General features: G+C 36.9%; 1 protein-coding gene across 16 annotated transcripts in view; it reads left to right on the top strand.

Moving 5' to 3' along the window:
* KDM6A (lysine demethylase 6A) overlaps window positions 1-17143 on the top strand; it is a 150715-nt gene that overhangs the window by 116368 nt on the left and 17204 nt on the right. For all 16 annotated transcript variants that reach the window (XM_015300708.4, XM_040671113.2, XM_015300678.4 and 13 more), the window contains 5 exons: window positions 10976-11105; window positions 12627-12732; window positions 13339-13544; window positions 15897-15961; window positions 16066-16140. In XM_015300708.4, the coding sequence (XP_015156194.1) occupies window positions 10976-11105; window positions 12627-12732; window positions 13339-13544; window positions 15897-15961; window positions 16066-16140 (582 nt within the window). The remainder of the gene's footprint in view (window positions 1-10975; window positions 11106-12626; window positions 12733-13338; window positions 13545-15896; window positions 15962-16065; window positions 16141-17143) is intronic.

The following is a 17143-nucleotide window of genomic DNA, read 5'->3' as shown; positions in this document are numbered from 1 at the left end:
CTTTTGAGCATTACCCTTTTGGTTACTGAAGAAGTGATAGAAGTATATTTACTACCTTCTTTTTACTGCGCCCACAAAAATCAGTTGAATGCAAAGGGCTGCATCTGCTACCATAACTATGAGAGTTACCGGTTTCTAATATACTGGGATTTAATGAATACTGATCATGGTATAGTAGTCCACAGGCATCTGATACGAAAGTAAAATGTTTATAATGTTAGGAGATTGGATTAGTTATAGAATACTTAGAATATAATTAGTTGAATAACTTCAAAGTCTTGAAGACCATTTTAAATATTTGCTGTTAATTGAAGCCTTAAGCGTTAAATCTTTACATCTCCTAGAAAAGAAGGAATACAGGTTTGTAGGGATCATTTTTTGTCATCTTCTACATGGTGAGTTTTATATTGTAATGATCATTTTCAAGTGAAGTTTCTACTTCTGTCACATTCATAGAAAATCTTTGAAACTCTTCCTTTTTAACTTGGGACCATGTATATGTTCTTGCTAGCAGATGTCTAAAAATAGCTTCGGTGTCTGGTGTTGGAAGAAATGTAATGCAAATACACATAAAAGAAATTGTAAGACGCTTAGAGTTCTTTCTTGAAGTTCAGCTGCTTTCTGTCTTCAAGATGTGTTCAGCAGAAGTTTGCATTCAGCCTTCTTGGAAGAGTAACGAGAAGTGCATTTCTGCTGTTTAGTGCCATATTCTGATTTAGTACACTGCTTATCAAATGATTCCTAGGTGAAATCTGTGGCTTGTGTTCACTCACAAAAAGTTGGGCATTTTTACTACAGAAATCCTAAAGCAGCTTTTAATGCATACCCTTTTTTTGCGCTCGTTGATAGTAGTAGTATTCCAAGTGATGCTGAATTACTAAAGGCTTCGTTATTAACAAAAGAGGTCTTAAAACCTTTGGGGTATCTTTTCCAGCAGTATTTCACTGGGGTTCATATAATCTGTATTGTTTCCAAGGCTTGTGTAATTATAATTTATCAAGAGACGTTCAGTTAGTGCCTGACCCCCTGCAGTTTGCAGGCATGTAAAATGTGCCTTTTGCTGTTGTCATTGTACTTAACTGAGCAGAGATTCAGAGCTCCCTCTTCAGCCTGTCTGCACCTTCCTTCAACAAAGGCAGACGATTTGATGCACAGCTGAAAATGCTAAGAAAGATGAGCAACGGCAAAACTGGAGGACAGGCTTCTTTTACTAACTGAGAGTTCAGTACATGCTTCAGTATGGGCTCGGACTACTGAATTTACTCACTGAATTTACTTAGTTTCACAGGATCTGTCCTAGTCAAACCGTGACTGCTGGAAAGGATCTGTATATCTTATTATAATAGAAGATTTTGTGGGACTGTCAGTGCAGTAACAATTGCAACATTTTTAGGCTAAACCTGAAGTGTGAAATGAAGTCAGGCGGACATTTTTACAACTGTGAAAATTGTTTGGTGCACATTAGTGCTGCTCCTGATGTGGACTAGTGCTGGTTGCCTCTTAGAGAAAGGGCCCTGCCTGCATGTTTTTTCATACTTACAGAAGTGATAGCTCTTTAAAACATAACTACTGTATGTTATATAATCGTAGTTTTGTTTTCCTGCCACCCTTATCTACTTGTTTTACAGTTTGCAAACATGAATTTGAGGGTGAGGCTGTCCCAGCCACGTACTGAATAGCTGATGAGCTCCTGCTTTCTTCTAAAACATGTCAATGTTGGGAGGGGTGCTTGCACAGTGCTGGCTCAGGAGCAGAGCTCTGGTGAGAGCATCCGAGTCATAGATACTGACACAGGGAAAAGTGTCCAGACAGGAGGATACATAACAGTAGTCTGCTGAATGCCCTGCTTATCTGTTCAATAACAGAACCTTTAGACATAGTTGCTTCTATTAACATTGGATACTATGAACTTAATTAGGGCATGTTAACCTTTATGTTAATAGAGTGTAAGGCAAGGAAAAAATGAAATGTTGGAAGTATTTCATGTAGTGGTGATTACTTTTGGTTGTTACCTCTGTAAGTGGTATCTCGATGTACGAAAGTGAATTTGAGACAAAGAAATGTGATTTTTAACATTACCGTAAAAGGCATACAAAAGCTATCCGCAATGGAAGACCTGTTTGTTGTTTTTTTTTCCTTTCTTTCTTTAAAAGCAAATGAAAAAAAAAGCTGTTCAAGAATAAACTTCAAACAGGGAGAGGGAGTGGGGAGTTACTCTGCAGTAGTTGTTCTTAATATCGGTGCTACACTGATTGTTCCATCAATACTCTTATTTAAAATGATACGATCAGAAAGATACTCCGACTTCCTCTCTAATGTTGATAATGACTTTCTATTCTGGCATATTCTTTTTGCTTTCTGGAAGTACTTTCTTAATACAGTCTGTTGCTCTGTTTTCCTGATGGTATTATCCAGGGGGGAAAAAGACATTTTGGCAGGTGGGAACAAGTGGATATATGTCGCTTTTATATATAGCTGGAGTTTTGTGTTATGTTTTATTTGCTTACTTATTTTTCTGTATTTAGCTCTGCTTCCTGTATGCTTACTTACAAGCCAGAATGTTTGATATCCTGTGTAAGTTGCATCGAAATGCATCAGAGGTCTGTTTGTTACATAATCCCGTTTCAAATGCTTAGAGATTTTTAAAGTCTTAACTATGAGAAGCCATTTTTTACAGCTTTCAGACTCTATAGGTTTATGTGTGTATGGAGCAGAAATGACCCGAAATTACTAGCAGTTTGACATTAAGTAATGCACAGCAGTTGATTCATAATGTAACTATATTTGACCTACTGTGCAATAGTGAACTGTAATATAATGAAGTTCCTTATCTCACAGGAGAGATTTAATAGAAAGCAGAACTGTAGTTGTAACTTCTAAAAACTGACTTGTTTGTTAATCTTGCTAGGATTTTGGTTGTACTTTAAGAACAAAGGAACATCAGAAGTATGGAAGTTGTTTGTTTCTTTACAGGTAGAAGCAATTATTAGAAAAGGGGTTCAGAAATCATGCATTAAAAGAAATAAAATGGAAGCAGACAGGCAAAAATAAATGTTGGGAGTTTGCTGTTTTATTTTATGCAAACAAGTGGTGTCTTAAAATAATTGTGCAAGCAAAGCCATTTAATGAAAGGAGATACTTTGCATCATGAAGTGCAAAACACGTGCCAAATAGGCAACTCCATTTGATTCTTTTCAGTTGTATCTGAATAGGTTGTCTGAGCTGTAGGAACAGACTTGGTAAATGTTTTGTTTCATCAAAGACTGAAGTGCTTAAGTAGGGCAACATCATCCAGGGACTTACATGCGTCTTTATATCCATCTTCCTCAGTGAGAGTGTTGAGGAAGTATCTAACGGTGATTCATTCTATTCAAGTGGTGAGCTGAGGTTGTCTAGGACACTGAGGAGGGGTCAACCAGAAGGTGCTGGAGTAGCTATGGAAACTTGTCAATAGAGCTTCCCCTGAAGGGACTAGATGAGGTTCAGTGGTACAGAACTAAGTTCTGTAGTTGTTCAGAGCTACAAGGAACTGAGAAATGCAATCTCTGAGCTGATGATTAAACTATGCAAATCTCATTAAGATGCTGTTCTGGAGAATAGTGGGATAACCAATGCACTCGTCTTGTTCAACTGTTGTTGGACTGTACGTACAGAAGGAGCTGAGGAGGTGATTCTGGTTGCTGTACGGGTAATTTGCTTAATCTTACATACTAATAAGAGTGATGGCAGCAGTCTATTTTAAGATGATTATAAAGCAGCTGAATTATTATATTTTGAATAGTGGGCTGTCTGCACAGTAAACTAAATTTCTTTAAGCCTCTGAGCAAAATTACAGATAAAAATGTGTACGATAAAATTGATTATTCTTTAGATTCTTGGAGAAAATCCCCCCATTGAGAAGTCATCAAAAAGACCAAGCATAAGTAAAAGTCTGATGTGACTAAGAGAAGAAAATACACCAGGGGTAACTGTTCTGTTTGTTACTAGATAAGCCAATTGTTAAGAAGTGGAGAACAAAAAAGAAGAGTGCTCTGTTTTATCTAGCTGCGTATCGGGGCTCCTTTAAAAGAGCGTTATCAAAAACTCTTTTCGTACTCTCAGAAATTTAAGTATCGTTTCCCCATGAGCAGTCCTTTTGAAAGGAGAGTTAATGAAATGTTGTCACAAGACTTGAGACGTAAAACTTGAGCTGTTTATTTTGGATGGAGTGATAGCAGCTGATGTCTTGCTCTGTTTCAACTGGTGCCTCTCGTTAGGGTCTTGAAGGGATGATATGAAAAACGCAGTGCCCTTCTCATTTAAGATGCTCCATCGTTTGTTCCCTCTGAAGCTGACGAGAGGTCAGGTCCTTCCTTTCAGCAGTATAAAGAAGTTCATCACTGCTTTGTTTTGCTTCTTGTAAAAGAAATAGCTCGCTTGCTATTCTTTATTTATAAATGTTTGTTCACAACCTGAAAAGGGCACACAAGCTCCAGACAAAACTTCTGTTTGATAATTGCTTAGAGCAGTTGCTGGACAAGTCTTGAAAGAACTCACGAGGAGACAGGAAGAATAATTGAGCAACCTCAGGTCAGCTGTAAGTTTGTGTGGTCACTTTTAGGACAGTCTACAGAATGCCTATGGGTAAAACTCCCAGATGTATCTGAACTTGGAAGCTTTGCCAATTTGTTTTATCAGGGAATGCAAATGAGATGTATGGACTTGATGGTAATGCCGATTGAAAGGGGCTAACATGCTTTTTGTGGTTCTTTTTGCTTGTTGTGTAAAGTGAAAGAGTAGAGAGCAATCCACTGAGATAAGAGAATGAAGGAGGCCAGCAGAAATGAGCTGTGCCTCAGAAAGGATGTTTTAAAAGGATAAAAGTATAGACTGACAAGCAGAGGGTGAAATGGTCTGGAAAATGGGCTGATAACTGGCCAGCAGGTAAAGAAGCATAGGAAATAATCGTTGTGAGAAGGAGTGGAAGCAGTTTCCAGGCTGAAGTGTACAAATCTGGGTTCCGTGCTGATGCCTGTATCAGTATGGCAGAAACAAACTTAGGGTGACTGTTCTGAAGGGCTTCCTGGCAGTCAGCTGGGCTTTGGGAAGTCAGTGGATCCATGGGATTGGAAAGTACAATCGCAAGGCAGGGAGTCTGTTTGGGGGAAGTACTTTGCAGAAACTGGAGCTGGATTAAGTTTGTGTTTTGCTCTTAAAAGCAGCTCTTGTTTTATTGGGAGGCTTTTTTTTTTTGACTGTACACAAAAGGCTATCTTGGCTTGCAGGCAAATTGTTCAATTGCTGTAAAGGCACCTTATTTCTGGCAAGTAAACTTCACAGGAGTAGAAGTTCTGAAAATAAAATGTTAAATGTTGTAGTTTCACAGTCTAAGCCCTGCTTAGAGTAATATATTCTGTTCTGTTACAGACAAGCAAATACAGAAATACCTGAGAGTAAAGAAAAAAATAATACGTATTTTGACTGTTTAACTGAGAGAGGGAAGGCTGAAAGAAAGAAAAGGTTTGGTACCACTAGTTACAGTGCTTTTCTTGAATAAGTCATTAATGTGTTTCTGTTTGTCTTACTGTAATAGCTTAAGAACAAGGTGATTATCAAATGAAAGAGAAAGATGTAAGTCATTTTAAAACAGGAGAGAAAAGGAACATTATTTCTTACATAACATGTAATTAACCTATGAAACTCTCTGCCAACCTATAGTACTGAGGTCAAAAACAGAACAGAATTCAGAAATGGTTAGAAATACATTTGCATAATGAGAAAATCCACAATTATTTTGTAGGATTTTCAGCAGGTTTGAAAAAGAAAGATTCCTGGGAGTATTGCCAGCTAGTACCTGGTTGTGAGAGGCTGAAGTGAAGAACCGCATTATAAACAGGTTGTATAATTATCTGGCATTACTTGCATTTAACCATAATGTAAGCTTGGCTTTATTTCTTTGAATTGCCCTTTGAGAGTACATCTTTCTACTGGCTGCAGAAGAAGCCTGGGGAGATGAGCCTCAGACAGCCAGCATTGTGCATAGTCACCTCATTCCCAACGTGAAGAGAGTTGATGGCCATTCGCCTGTGTTTTTGGCCTGTGAAAGAAATTAGTTATATCCACTACTTGTTAAGGAAGACTGGGTCTTTCTATTTTGTATCAGGGTTGGGTCAGTTAAGTGCTGTGCACCCCAGTGCTTCAGCTTCCTTCTGCAAGCACATTTTTTATGGGTTGTTTTTTTTTTTCATTCTCTGTATGTTGAGTAATTCCTATGGATTTAAGATACACTATCACATAAATCCACTGTTTCATATATTCATGTTAAAAATGTGATTTTTATGTGAGAAAGAGAGGGTATTAATTTTGTTCTTCAGAGTAACTATAATCTCCTGAGTGGTAAAACCCTGTTAATTCTCATGCAGCTAATCCTCAAATAATAATTCACTTAAACTGAGTTCACAACAAAAATAACTGCTTATGTGCAAGTGATTGTAATGTGTCCTGTGAATTGTACCTTAAATGCAAATGCATACGTAGCCAGGAATTGCTCAGGAACTTTTTCACTGTGCTCAAAAAGTCACAGTCTTTTTAAAAAAGATAAGGAGCAAGTATTTTAAAGTACAGAAGCTAAAAGTTGTCGAAAACTCCTAGCAAAAGCTTAGAAGAGAAAACTATAGCCAGGAATGAAATAAAAAAAAAAAAAACACGCACACAAAAACCAGTAATGCCTAGTATTTCTGATCAGAGATATTAAATAGTCAATACAGAGGCAGAAGACACTAAATATTTTTGTTCAGATCTTGGGAAAAAGGCAGATAGGGTGTTCACACTGTGGGATGTGTGATAACCCGCTCTGTGTTTTTCACAGTGTTCAGGGGGGGAGGCCATTGAACCCTTATGTGATGGTTTTAAGTCCGAAGCCCAGACAACAGATGTCCTTGAGTTGTGAAAGAGCAGGCCAGAGCTGTTGTTGATCATGCATACAGGTTTTTGATAGTTCTTAGAAAACAGAAAGAGTTGGATAGGACTTGAAAAATGCCACAGGACTGATTTCAGAGTGGGATGACCACTGAAAATGTAATGCTGTCAGTCTGGCATTAGGCCTGAGTGAAATAACAAAATCATTGGGGTGATTAATAAATATAAAGAGTAGTAATTAATGATAATGAGTCCTGGCTCATAGAAAATAAGTATTATGTTAACTATAATATTCTTGATGTAGCTTAGCATCTTTAAAGTAAAACAGTTAAAATTAGTACAGCTTTTTAACACATTTTGCTTTCAGCTTGCATAACATCTTCATTAGTAGGCTAGGGTGACGCAAAGTCAATACAATATCTATTGAAGTATATAACAACCAGCTGATATGTGTAATGTCGTCGTTGCTGGGGTGAGTGGAGTTTCAGGGATGTTGTTGAAACCGGGGATCTGGTTTCAGCCTTGTTTTTCCTCATGGTGTAGGGCTCCAAGTGTGGAGTTCCTGAGTCTGAAGTAGCTGGCGTCCGTCCCGCGTGATGTGGGGCCATGGCAGCTTCTGAAGGAGCAACCAGGTTCCTTACCCACGCACTGAGAGCAGTAAACTGTAGGAAGGAGTGTCGTAGGCAGATGGAGCAGGCTATGCCATCTATCTTCATTTGTCAGAAATCCGTAGATAAAGTGAGGTTACTTGTGTTAATATTTGCTGAAATCAGAGACTGCAGAGCACTCTGTGATGAGGAATACGGGCCACTGTTGCAGAGCAAACTGGTTCACATCTGTGTTTCTGGGAAACAATGTGTTTTGTTACAGCCAGATGTGAAGTTGTGCTGTGGGAGGAAAGGGGTGTGATGCATTTTTAGAAGATGAGGGAACGTGTCCTAGAAAGCAACAACATGAAAGGGGTGTTTTAGTGAATCTGGTGATTGTTTATTCAAAAGATCAGTTAATCACATAACGTTCAAGCACCTGTTTCATCTACTGTCATTGGTGTCACTTAGGCCTGACAACTTGACTTTGATCCACAGGTTAAAACAATTAGGTGATTTGTTGCTTTTACCTGTCAAGCAAATGGCAATGGGCTGAGAGCTGCGGCTTTGGCTCCAGAAGGTGCTGTACATCATTCACACCTCTGTCCTTACCTTTGTGAGGCTGACAGCTACTCTTGGCTCTGTGGGAATGAAGGATGTTTTGCAGACTGTACAGCCTGTGAAAGTTCAGTTTAAAGCAGTGATGGATGAAACCTGTCCTTCTAGTCATTCTTCCATCATGGCATTATAGGTGACTATTTGGGCATGCATTTTTTTCTCAGGGACTAAGTTAGGCTTGTTTTTTTTCATTTACTGCCTCTTTCAGCCCCTGTGAAATCCTGTATGATTGAAACAATGATGTGTGACTTTCCCTACAATCTCTGTGGTCAAAAATGATCTTTCACTTTCCCTGTGCTGGCCACAGTTCTGTATTTCTATTGTTGGAGATGTTCGGTGAATAGCTACACTATTTTGTTTCAGGTGCCAGTATCAAGTCTTATTTTATTTAGTATTTCTCTGGAGTTGTTGTTTGCTTGTTTGTTTTATGGTTTGCATCACTGATTTGCACACTGTCAATTACAGTGTTACACCTTAGTAGTTCTCTTCTGCTGCTATTAATAGTAACTTATTCTGATTGATGGTCAGAAAAAAATAGATGAGTGAAACGGGCCTGATAAAGACAACTTTTAAGATTCTGGACATTTGTTTCCCATGCCACTTGAATTACAAGTGCTTTCCAGTCTCACCTTTTTTCTTTGGCCTTTCTCTTGAAATTTCTGCACAGGGTTTTAGTAACTTAATAGGAAACTGCAGGGTCATTTGCTGTAGTATCAGCTTCAAGCGTTGGCTTTGAGATTCCTCTGTTCTTCTGATCTTTTTCTCTGTAGCGTCTGCTTTCTTCTGCATCTCTTTCACTTTTCCAATGTGTAATTTCTCTGGGCATACATCAGTCTGTCCTGTCTCTGCTGCCCCTCTTCCCTGAAGACCCTATATACTCTGAATTTAAGTGTTTGCTCTGTGCTGCTTACCTCAGGTAACCTGAATCACAGTAGTTCTGGGCGTTGTCCCTTTTCTTCAGGTTCAGTTTTCCTATTCCTCCTTCTATCAGAAAGGGCCTAAGAACTGTTTCTCAATTCAAACTGATTTTTTTTCATAGGTCTGTTGGATACTAATGCTGTGGATTTGCTTTTTTGGATTTTATTTTTCAGTTTCTTAGTACAAAGGCTATAGCTCCTTTTAATGACCGCAGTTCAGATTTTAGTTTCATCTTGGACGTATATTCTTGAATCTTAGATTCGCACAGCCATCATTGATAAGTTTCTTTGAGTAGTGGTGATTTTATATTGCCACGTTTCTGTGGTTTTTTTCCATTTCTTTTCCCTTGTGGGGCAGCAGTAGTGTCTTTGCAAGAACTGTCTCAGACATTGAACACAGGTCAGTGACATTTTGTCAAGTTGGATGATGCCTCATCAAATCTTCTGCTGAAAGCATCTCTTTCAGTTTCTTTGCGGTTGTAATCTATTTTGGAATTAGGCTCACCTAGCACAGAGAATAAGCTGTGTTTGTTATTTTGACTAGCATGCTTTGGAGACACTTGTTAAGTATGTCTTTGTCTGTATTGCTCTGATCTCCCGTCAGAGGATAGAAGTGTAGGAGATAGAAATCTGGCGTAAGTTTGAATTGCTCCTTGTCATGATGAACAACAGTTTCTCAAGATGCTCATCTTTGCTACAGCCTGAGGTTCATGTGATGTTTGTTCTTTAAAGTATTTGTCATAACAGTCAGTCTGCTGTGATCTTAAGCCAAAGTCCTTCTTACTCATGGTTTGTAGTAGCTTGATTTGAAATACTGCTCTCACATACCAGCATTTAGTTCTAGGCTGTTTCTCAGTGCTAGTATCACAGTTGCTGTGTTTGTTACAAGCTTTTTTGCTAGAAGTTTCATCTAATACTGTGGCAGCTGTGTTTTCTGTTGAAGAACCTTCATTATCAGAACATATTTTTGTAGCTAGTGAGTTTTATGAGGATAAACGACTGAATCATGCCTTAATACATCCTATATCCTGGAGCACTGAGAGGTGGTGAGAACAGTAGCTGATGAGTTAAGTGGGGTTGGAAGAAAGATTTGAATATTATTTGGAAGAAATTTAAAGCAGTTCAGTTGTTTTTAACAAACAAACAAAATTAAGGGATATCTCTATTAATGAGTACCTGATGATAGTGACTAGAAATTGTGGATTCTCAATCTCTGCAATCATTTTCAGCACTGAAAGTCGTTCATAATAGAAGAAGCTGACATGCATGCAGTAGGTTGTCCATGTCTCAAAACCTCCAGAGAAAGGTTAGGAATTACACCAAGCAAGGTACTGATTCAGGTACAAGTACAGTTGTTGAAGCAGCAACTTAACAAGAGCAGTTCTTTCCTGTGTTTTCCAAGCAGTAAGGCGAAGTAATGGTGGTTCCTTCTAGCTTCAAAATGTGTAAGTCAGGGAAAGGTAGATAGGTGGCTGTTTAATTTAGTATTGTATGTTTCTATTTTCATGACTCCAGCATTGTTCTTCTTGCTGAGGCATTATCATTTTGCCACTACTCTGTTACAGTGCTGTGCATAGTATTACCAGACCGCACTATCTCAGTTGCTATGAATTCTTTATCCACCAGCCAGTGCCAGCCTAGTAAGGTTCTTCTGTTTCTATTTGAAAACTGCTTTCTGTGTTAGATTTGGTCAAATGAGTCATGCTAGCTTTTCTTTAAATTGGCTTTATTTTTAACTAGTGGTGATGACACTGCAGATTGAAGGGGAAAATGGGAATGATTTTGAATAATATCAATTTATACAGGAAGAATACTTTATTAAGATATATATGAGCTTTATTTGCACCTTGAATTACAGTTTCTAGTTACTGTCATTATTTTGCAGAAAAGATAACACTAATATTTTTTTGTTGTATTTGTCAATTACTGATAGAGACAGCTCTTCTTTCCTTTTAGGAATCTGGGTAAAAATGGCTTATCTAACAGTAGTATTCTATTGGATAAATGCCCACCTCCACGACCACCGCCTCCACCATACCCTCCCTTGCCAAAGGACAAGCTGAATCCACCTACACCTAGTATTTATGTAAGTAAAGTAGAAGTAATTTGCTGACTGTATCCTGTTAATTATTTGGATATCTGAATTACATTATGCAATTATTTTAAAGATGCACTGCTCACAACTGATGTCTAGTTACAGTGTAGGAACAGGAAAAATGTTAGAATTGTGCAGTTGTGAGTGAAGAAGAATAGCTTCAAAAAAATAGGTTTATTTATTATTTATAATACTGATGGTATGGGCAAAAACAGTTTGTGAGTTATAATGCAGAGTATTTCAGGTGTATTTGTACATTTTTTGCAAATGACAGTTTCAGCAATAAATAAGTAAATGATTAAACTGAACTTTCCTGACAGTCTATTTCAAAATATAGTAGGGAAAATTAATTAAAGCTGAGATGATGGTAACAACAAAATGTAATCAGTTAGGAAAACAGAAGTTTTATTAATAGAATAATTCAGTTGGAAGGGACCTACAAAGATCATGGAGTCCAACTGCCTTTTAGGTAGATATTTTTTTTCGTATGCAACCATTGAAACTCCTGTTCTGGTAATAAACTTCTGTAATAGCTTTATGCAGTATTGTAGATAACTTTCTTAACAATGGAATTGTAACCTGTAGTGTGTCCATTCAGCTAGTATAAAAACCTCAGGATAGCTTTGCTCAGCCAAACTATGGGACCAGAGGCGCTTGGCAGTCTTTTGTGGTACTATCCAAGCAGTCTGCCTAAGCACTAGATTAGGTTGGAAGCAGTAGTGCTGCTCTTAGTGTTGAACCTGAGTTAATCTCCCTAATTAAGAGCCCGTTATAGCTTCATTGAGTATTTGCAAAGCTGATAAATCCCCATGTTGCAGCATTCTATGTAGATGTGCCAACGTGGGTCCCAGTATTTAGGAACTGTGTTGTTTTGTTTACTGAAAGCGATGTCTTCAGCATATATGCAGTCTCCATCTACAGTGTCATTGATACTTTCTTCACAGTCTGTCTGCAGGATTTTAAAAGATTCATAGCAATTAAAAATAAAAGTGGGAAGAAACTGCAGCATAAAATCTAGGTTGCAGGTGTACAGAAGCATAGGAAAAAGAAATCAATTTTTCCAGTTAACATGAGCTATACTCTGAGAGTGCTCTTTTTAATTATACTGTTTCTTGTGTACATTATCTGTAGGATTAGTTTTTGAAATTCTGAAAAGAATGGTAGTGTATTATCTCGCTCTTCAGAGAATTCTGCAGATTTAGAGAATTTACGGGGCTGCTGTCAGATAAAGTAATAAACTGCAGGAAACCTGAGTTGCAAAAGCTGAAGCAACCTGGGAATAATTCATGCCAAGAAATAAATTACAGTAACGAATTAATTTCAGAAGGAGCAAACCCAGCTTATAACGTGGAAATGGTTGTATGATGTTGCTGTTCAATTCCCTCGATGTGAAGAAATGAATAAAGTTCCTGTCTTCCTTCTGTTGCTTCACATTTTTTATTGTTCTTTCTTACTTTACAAACAAGAAGTCTAAATTTGTCTGATATCTAATATTGCATTGTAATTTTACAGTTGGAAAATAAACGAGATGCTTTCTTTCCACCTTTACATCAATTTTGTACAAATCCAAACAACCCTGTTACTGTAATACGTGGCCTTGCTGGAGCGCTTAAATTAGGTAACTTTAATTTGGTTATATTTTCTTTGTAAAAAAATATATGTATTTTGAATGATGTTTCTCAGTTCTTAAAAGTGGGTATTTCATTTCTATAATACTGCATTACTGTTCTGTTTAGATTAATTAAGGGAACATGTTGTCTCTTAACTCACTACTATTTCTAACCTAGACCAACTTAAAAAAAAAAAGTTCCATCAGATATTGTTGATCACAGACAGAAACTGAGCCGAGGGTATAGGAGCTTATACACAGACCTTTTATTCCTGTAAAAACTGTGCCTATGTGACTTTGTGCTTTGATTTAATGATCTCACTGTGAATATTCATAGAGCTCTAATTTTCTGAAAAATATTTAATTGTTAATTGAGTTACACATGTATATGAATTTGTAGTTGGAATATGGTCTGTAAAATAGCTGCCAAGGATTTTTTAGGCTTCTGCTGTTGAGTAGAAAAGCCTTTTGAGCACTACCATAACTTATTTCATATATATATATATATATCTGTGTTATAAATCAATCAGAAAACGTTAAGTATTAATACCATCTCTTCTAAAACTTCTTGTCATATCTGAACAGCCATTTGTGATTTTTTTTCTTATTTATTAGATCTAGGACTCTTCTCTACCAAGACATTGGTAGAAGCAAATAACGAACACGTAGTAGAAGTGAGGACACAACTACTGCAGCCAGCAGATGAAAACTGGGACCCCACTGGAACAAAGAAAATCTGGCGTTGTGAAAGCAGTAGATCTCATACAACAATTGCTAAATATGCACAGTACCAGGCCTCCTCATTCCAGGAGTCTTTAAGGGTAAATATGTTGTTATTATGTAAATTAGAATTTTGTAGCCTGTATACTAACTCTGGAATGAAGCTCTGTTAGTAACATCTATTGAAAAAGAAGTCCAGAAGTCGTTCAAGAGATGGAAACATTCCTACCAGCATGAAAAGCACAGATGAATTTACAGTCTATTTTAAACAGAGGGTTAAATACTGTACAGGATGTTCTCTCATATGCTTAACGTAGACTTCATTTTCTTAATATAAAGCTACTTAGCGTTACGTATTTTAAAAGCTTGTTAGCTTTAAGCTTTCTTATAGTGATGTCAAAACTAATGTTGAAATATTAAAAAATGCAGACTTTTTTTAGTCATATTGCTTCAAATTTCACAGGTGCCTTGAAATGACTCTTCATTCTTCATTGTATGCTGAATTAATTTGAATGTGACTTATTCAAAGTTTACGCTCACACTTTTAACACAACTGTTCAAAATATCAATTTTTTTTTTTCAGAAAAGTAGCTGATGCTTTCTGTACTGGTTACTGATGGGTTCCAAATTTAACACTGTAGGAGCTGTTAGACATACAGAATCGAATACAATGTTCAATATTGCAAATACTATACTTTATTGGTACTAAGTTTCAATATTTTTGTTAAGTAGTGAACACATCTTTGGAATTAGATACAGGCACGCATCTAAGGCTTATATTACTGAGTACTTTGAAAAGGGTAGATTAAGGTGGAACAAAGACAAAGGGTATTATTGATCACTTGTTGATTAGAAAAAGGAGAAAAAATGGAGAATTGGCTGTTGCAGTTTTCACTGCCATTACACAAAAACAGTGATGATTTCATTAAGAAAGGACAGAGAAATTGCCTAATTTCTTGCATTACTGGAAAGGATTAGAAGCGAAGAAATGTATCTGTGGTTGGAAAAAGGAGAAGGGAGAGTGGTTAAATACTCTAAACAAGATTGATACAGGATGAGGAAAAGACACAGGAATACCATACAGGAAGTGGGGAGTGCTGGGCAGCATAGTGTGTGGCTTGGCCTAACTTCAGTCATGAATGGGATTTTTCTGGTAGAATTGCACCAATGTTGTATTCTTGAACATCGTTCTGGAGAAGAACATTATGTATAAATAAAATTACTGAAAAGCTAACTTTTAATAAAGTATGTGATTGATTACATATACTCATGTCAGCAGGAAAGCCTCAGCTTTGTTTTTGCATCAAGAAGCAACTGCAGTATTTTTTTTTTCTCTGCTACAAATTGGTGGTAAAAATGTAGTACGTAAAATAATTTTCATAATGTCAATTTTCAGTTTTCCCTCAAAAGTCAAAATGACACTGTTTTAAGTGTATGTGTTCCTTTTTCCTAACACTGCTGTGACCTGTCCTTAGATGACTTTTGCAGTGTTCAAATGAAAGCTGAGTTTCTCCTTTGTACAGATACAGTTCTCTTGGCTTGCCTTAGGTGACCTTTTTTCTCCCCCTCTAACAACTCTAACATTGCTTTCCTAACATGTTTTACGGTATTTCATAAAACCATCATTGCTCAATCCCTTTTTGTTCCTCTTTGTCCTTCGTTCAAAGGATGAATAGGACTTTCTCAGGTACATAGGGCACTTTGATGTCTAACAACTGTCTCATTCAAAGGAGAAAGTCTTTGGACAGCATCCAGGCAGTTCTTTCCTGCTTTTTGTCTTACTTTCTCCTTCTATGTCTGTATACTTGTGAAAAATGAAGTTTTTAAAACAGGACTTTGAGTCCACTGTGCTAAAAAGATGAAATTACATCACTTAATGCTGGTTAGACCTTTTCCGCTAGTCATGGTCCTAGCTACTGCAGTGCTAAAATAGCAGATGGCTATTAAAAATTCAAAGAACTTTGTATAATGGATATTATAAAATGAATTTTATAAATATTAGCCTATTTTCACATCAGGAGACCTGTTCAACTTTGAAGGCAGATAAATGTTCTGGTCTAAAAATGTTAGATTGGATTTCTTTTTACCTGCATAATAAAGCAAACCCAGCACATAAATTTGTAACTCTACTATAGGTTAGCAAATGTGTTTACAGCGTAGAGATTTCCTGTTGTCCTGGCCTGAACCTCACTGAATTTTCATCACAAAGATTTTTTTGCAACAGCTTTTGACTAATAACTGCTTTTTATTTATTTGTTTATTTTCTTAATGACGGTGTTCACATAAGGTCCTGGATGCAGATATTGTAAACGTTGTGCCACCATTTTGAAACAAATGATATCACTTCATGCCTCTATATGCCTATATTTTTATGTATATGCTTTTTAATATTTAAATTATTTAGATGTCGCTGTTTAAATAAATGATAGCATTTTCACAATTGCATTTTATAGGAGGAAAACGAAAAAAAGAGTCACCACAAGGACCACTCAGATAATGAATCCACATCTTCAGATAAGTAAGTGTGGTATAAACGTGGTAATTTTTGCAGTTAGATTTGTGTGTATTTTTACACTGTTCCTATTTGCACATTCACCTATTACTTTTTTTTTATATCTACAGTTCTGGGAGGAGGAGAAGAGGACCTTTTAAAACAATCAAGTTTGGGACCAACATTGACCTGTCAGATGACAAAAAGTAAGTTTGACTGCAGTTTCTTTTGCTAACAGTGGCATTCTGCACTGTTACGCTTCTGGAAAGCTAATGCATTCTTCTCGGAAGTCAGTTATTTCCTGATAAACCCAATTCCAGTTGCAAGCTCTATTGCCATGTTACCTTTAATCTGCTGCTAAATTGTTGTTATAAATCCCTCTCACCTTAAAATCTTTGAGTTTGTCTTTCCAGGATCTTTAATTTTTCAGTAATGAACTTTTAAATTCCATCAGTTACTCTTCTTTCCAGTAATACTTCTAATACATTCCATCTGTTTCATTCTGATGCTTTAAATCATTTTCCCTTTTTTCCCCCTCCTTTATACCTACTCTCATTTATTTTGTTTCCATTTTCTCTTATCTCTTGCTTCTCTATCCAGAAACAGAGCTCAGAATATGTAGCAAAGCCTGAACTGATGCATAAGAGTGGAAAAGCCATGATAAAATTAGAAGCGTAAGGGGAATACAGAGTATTCTTCAGACTAGAGATCTCTGTGATACCAAGGAGTAGAGGAAAGTAGCTCAGAAAAACTTGGCGAAGTTTCAGAAATACACTGAAAGCATTCTTTTTTGTTTTCATCCAGTAATATTTTTTTATTTGGTTCAGTCTCTGCTTGGATCTTTTTTGGAAATGCATACTATTACTGTTCCACCCACTGCAGTACAATAATTCTGATGCACTTCAGTTAGGAGAACAGGAGAAAAGGTTATAGTATTGGAAACTGGAGAATAAGGTTTGCTTAGGATGCTAATGAATTTTTTGCAGCATATTGTGTGTGTATACAGACGTGATTGGAGATTGTTGTAAAATTTAAAATAAGACTATATATTTTTCTAAAGAAAATTCTGTCTTACAAAATTACTGCCAAGAAACTAACCCTTAGAGCAGTCCTTCTGGAGAGAGACTTTAACCCTAACCTAGGAATGACTAACCAGAGGTTCATAGAAATTGTACTTTGATACTTCAAATAGTTCTCGTAGAATAATAC

This window comes from Gallus gallus, chromosome 1, assembly GCF_016699485.2.
Source record: "Gallus gallus isolate bGalGal1 chromosome 1, bGalGal1.mat.broiler.GRCg7b, whole genome shotgun sequence".
NCBI classification, from domain to species: domain Eukaryota; kingdom Metazoa; phylum Chordata; class Aves; order Galliformes; family Phasianidae; genus Gallus; species Gallus gallus.
The sequence above is the reverse complement of the archived record's forward strand: the minus strand, read 5'-3'. Positions and strand labels throughout refer to the sequence as shown.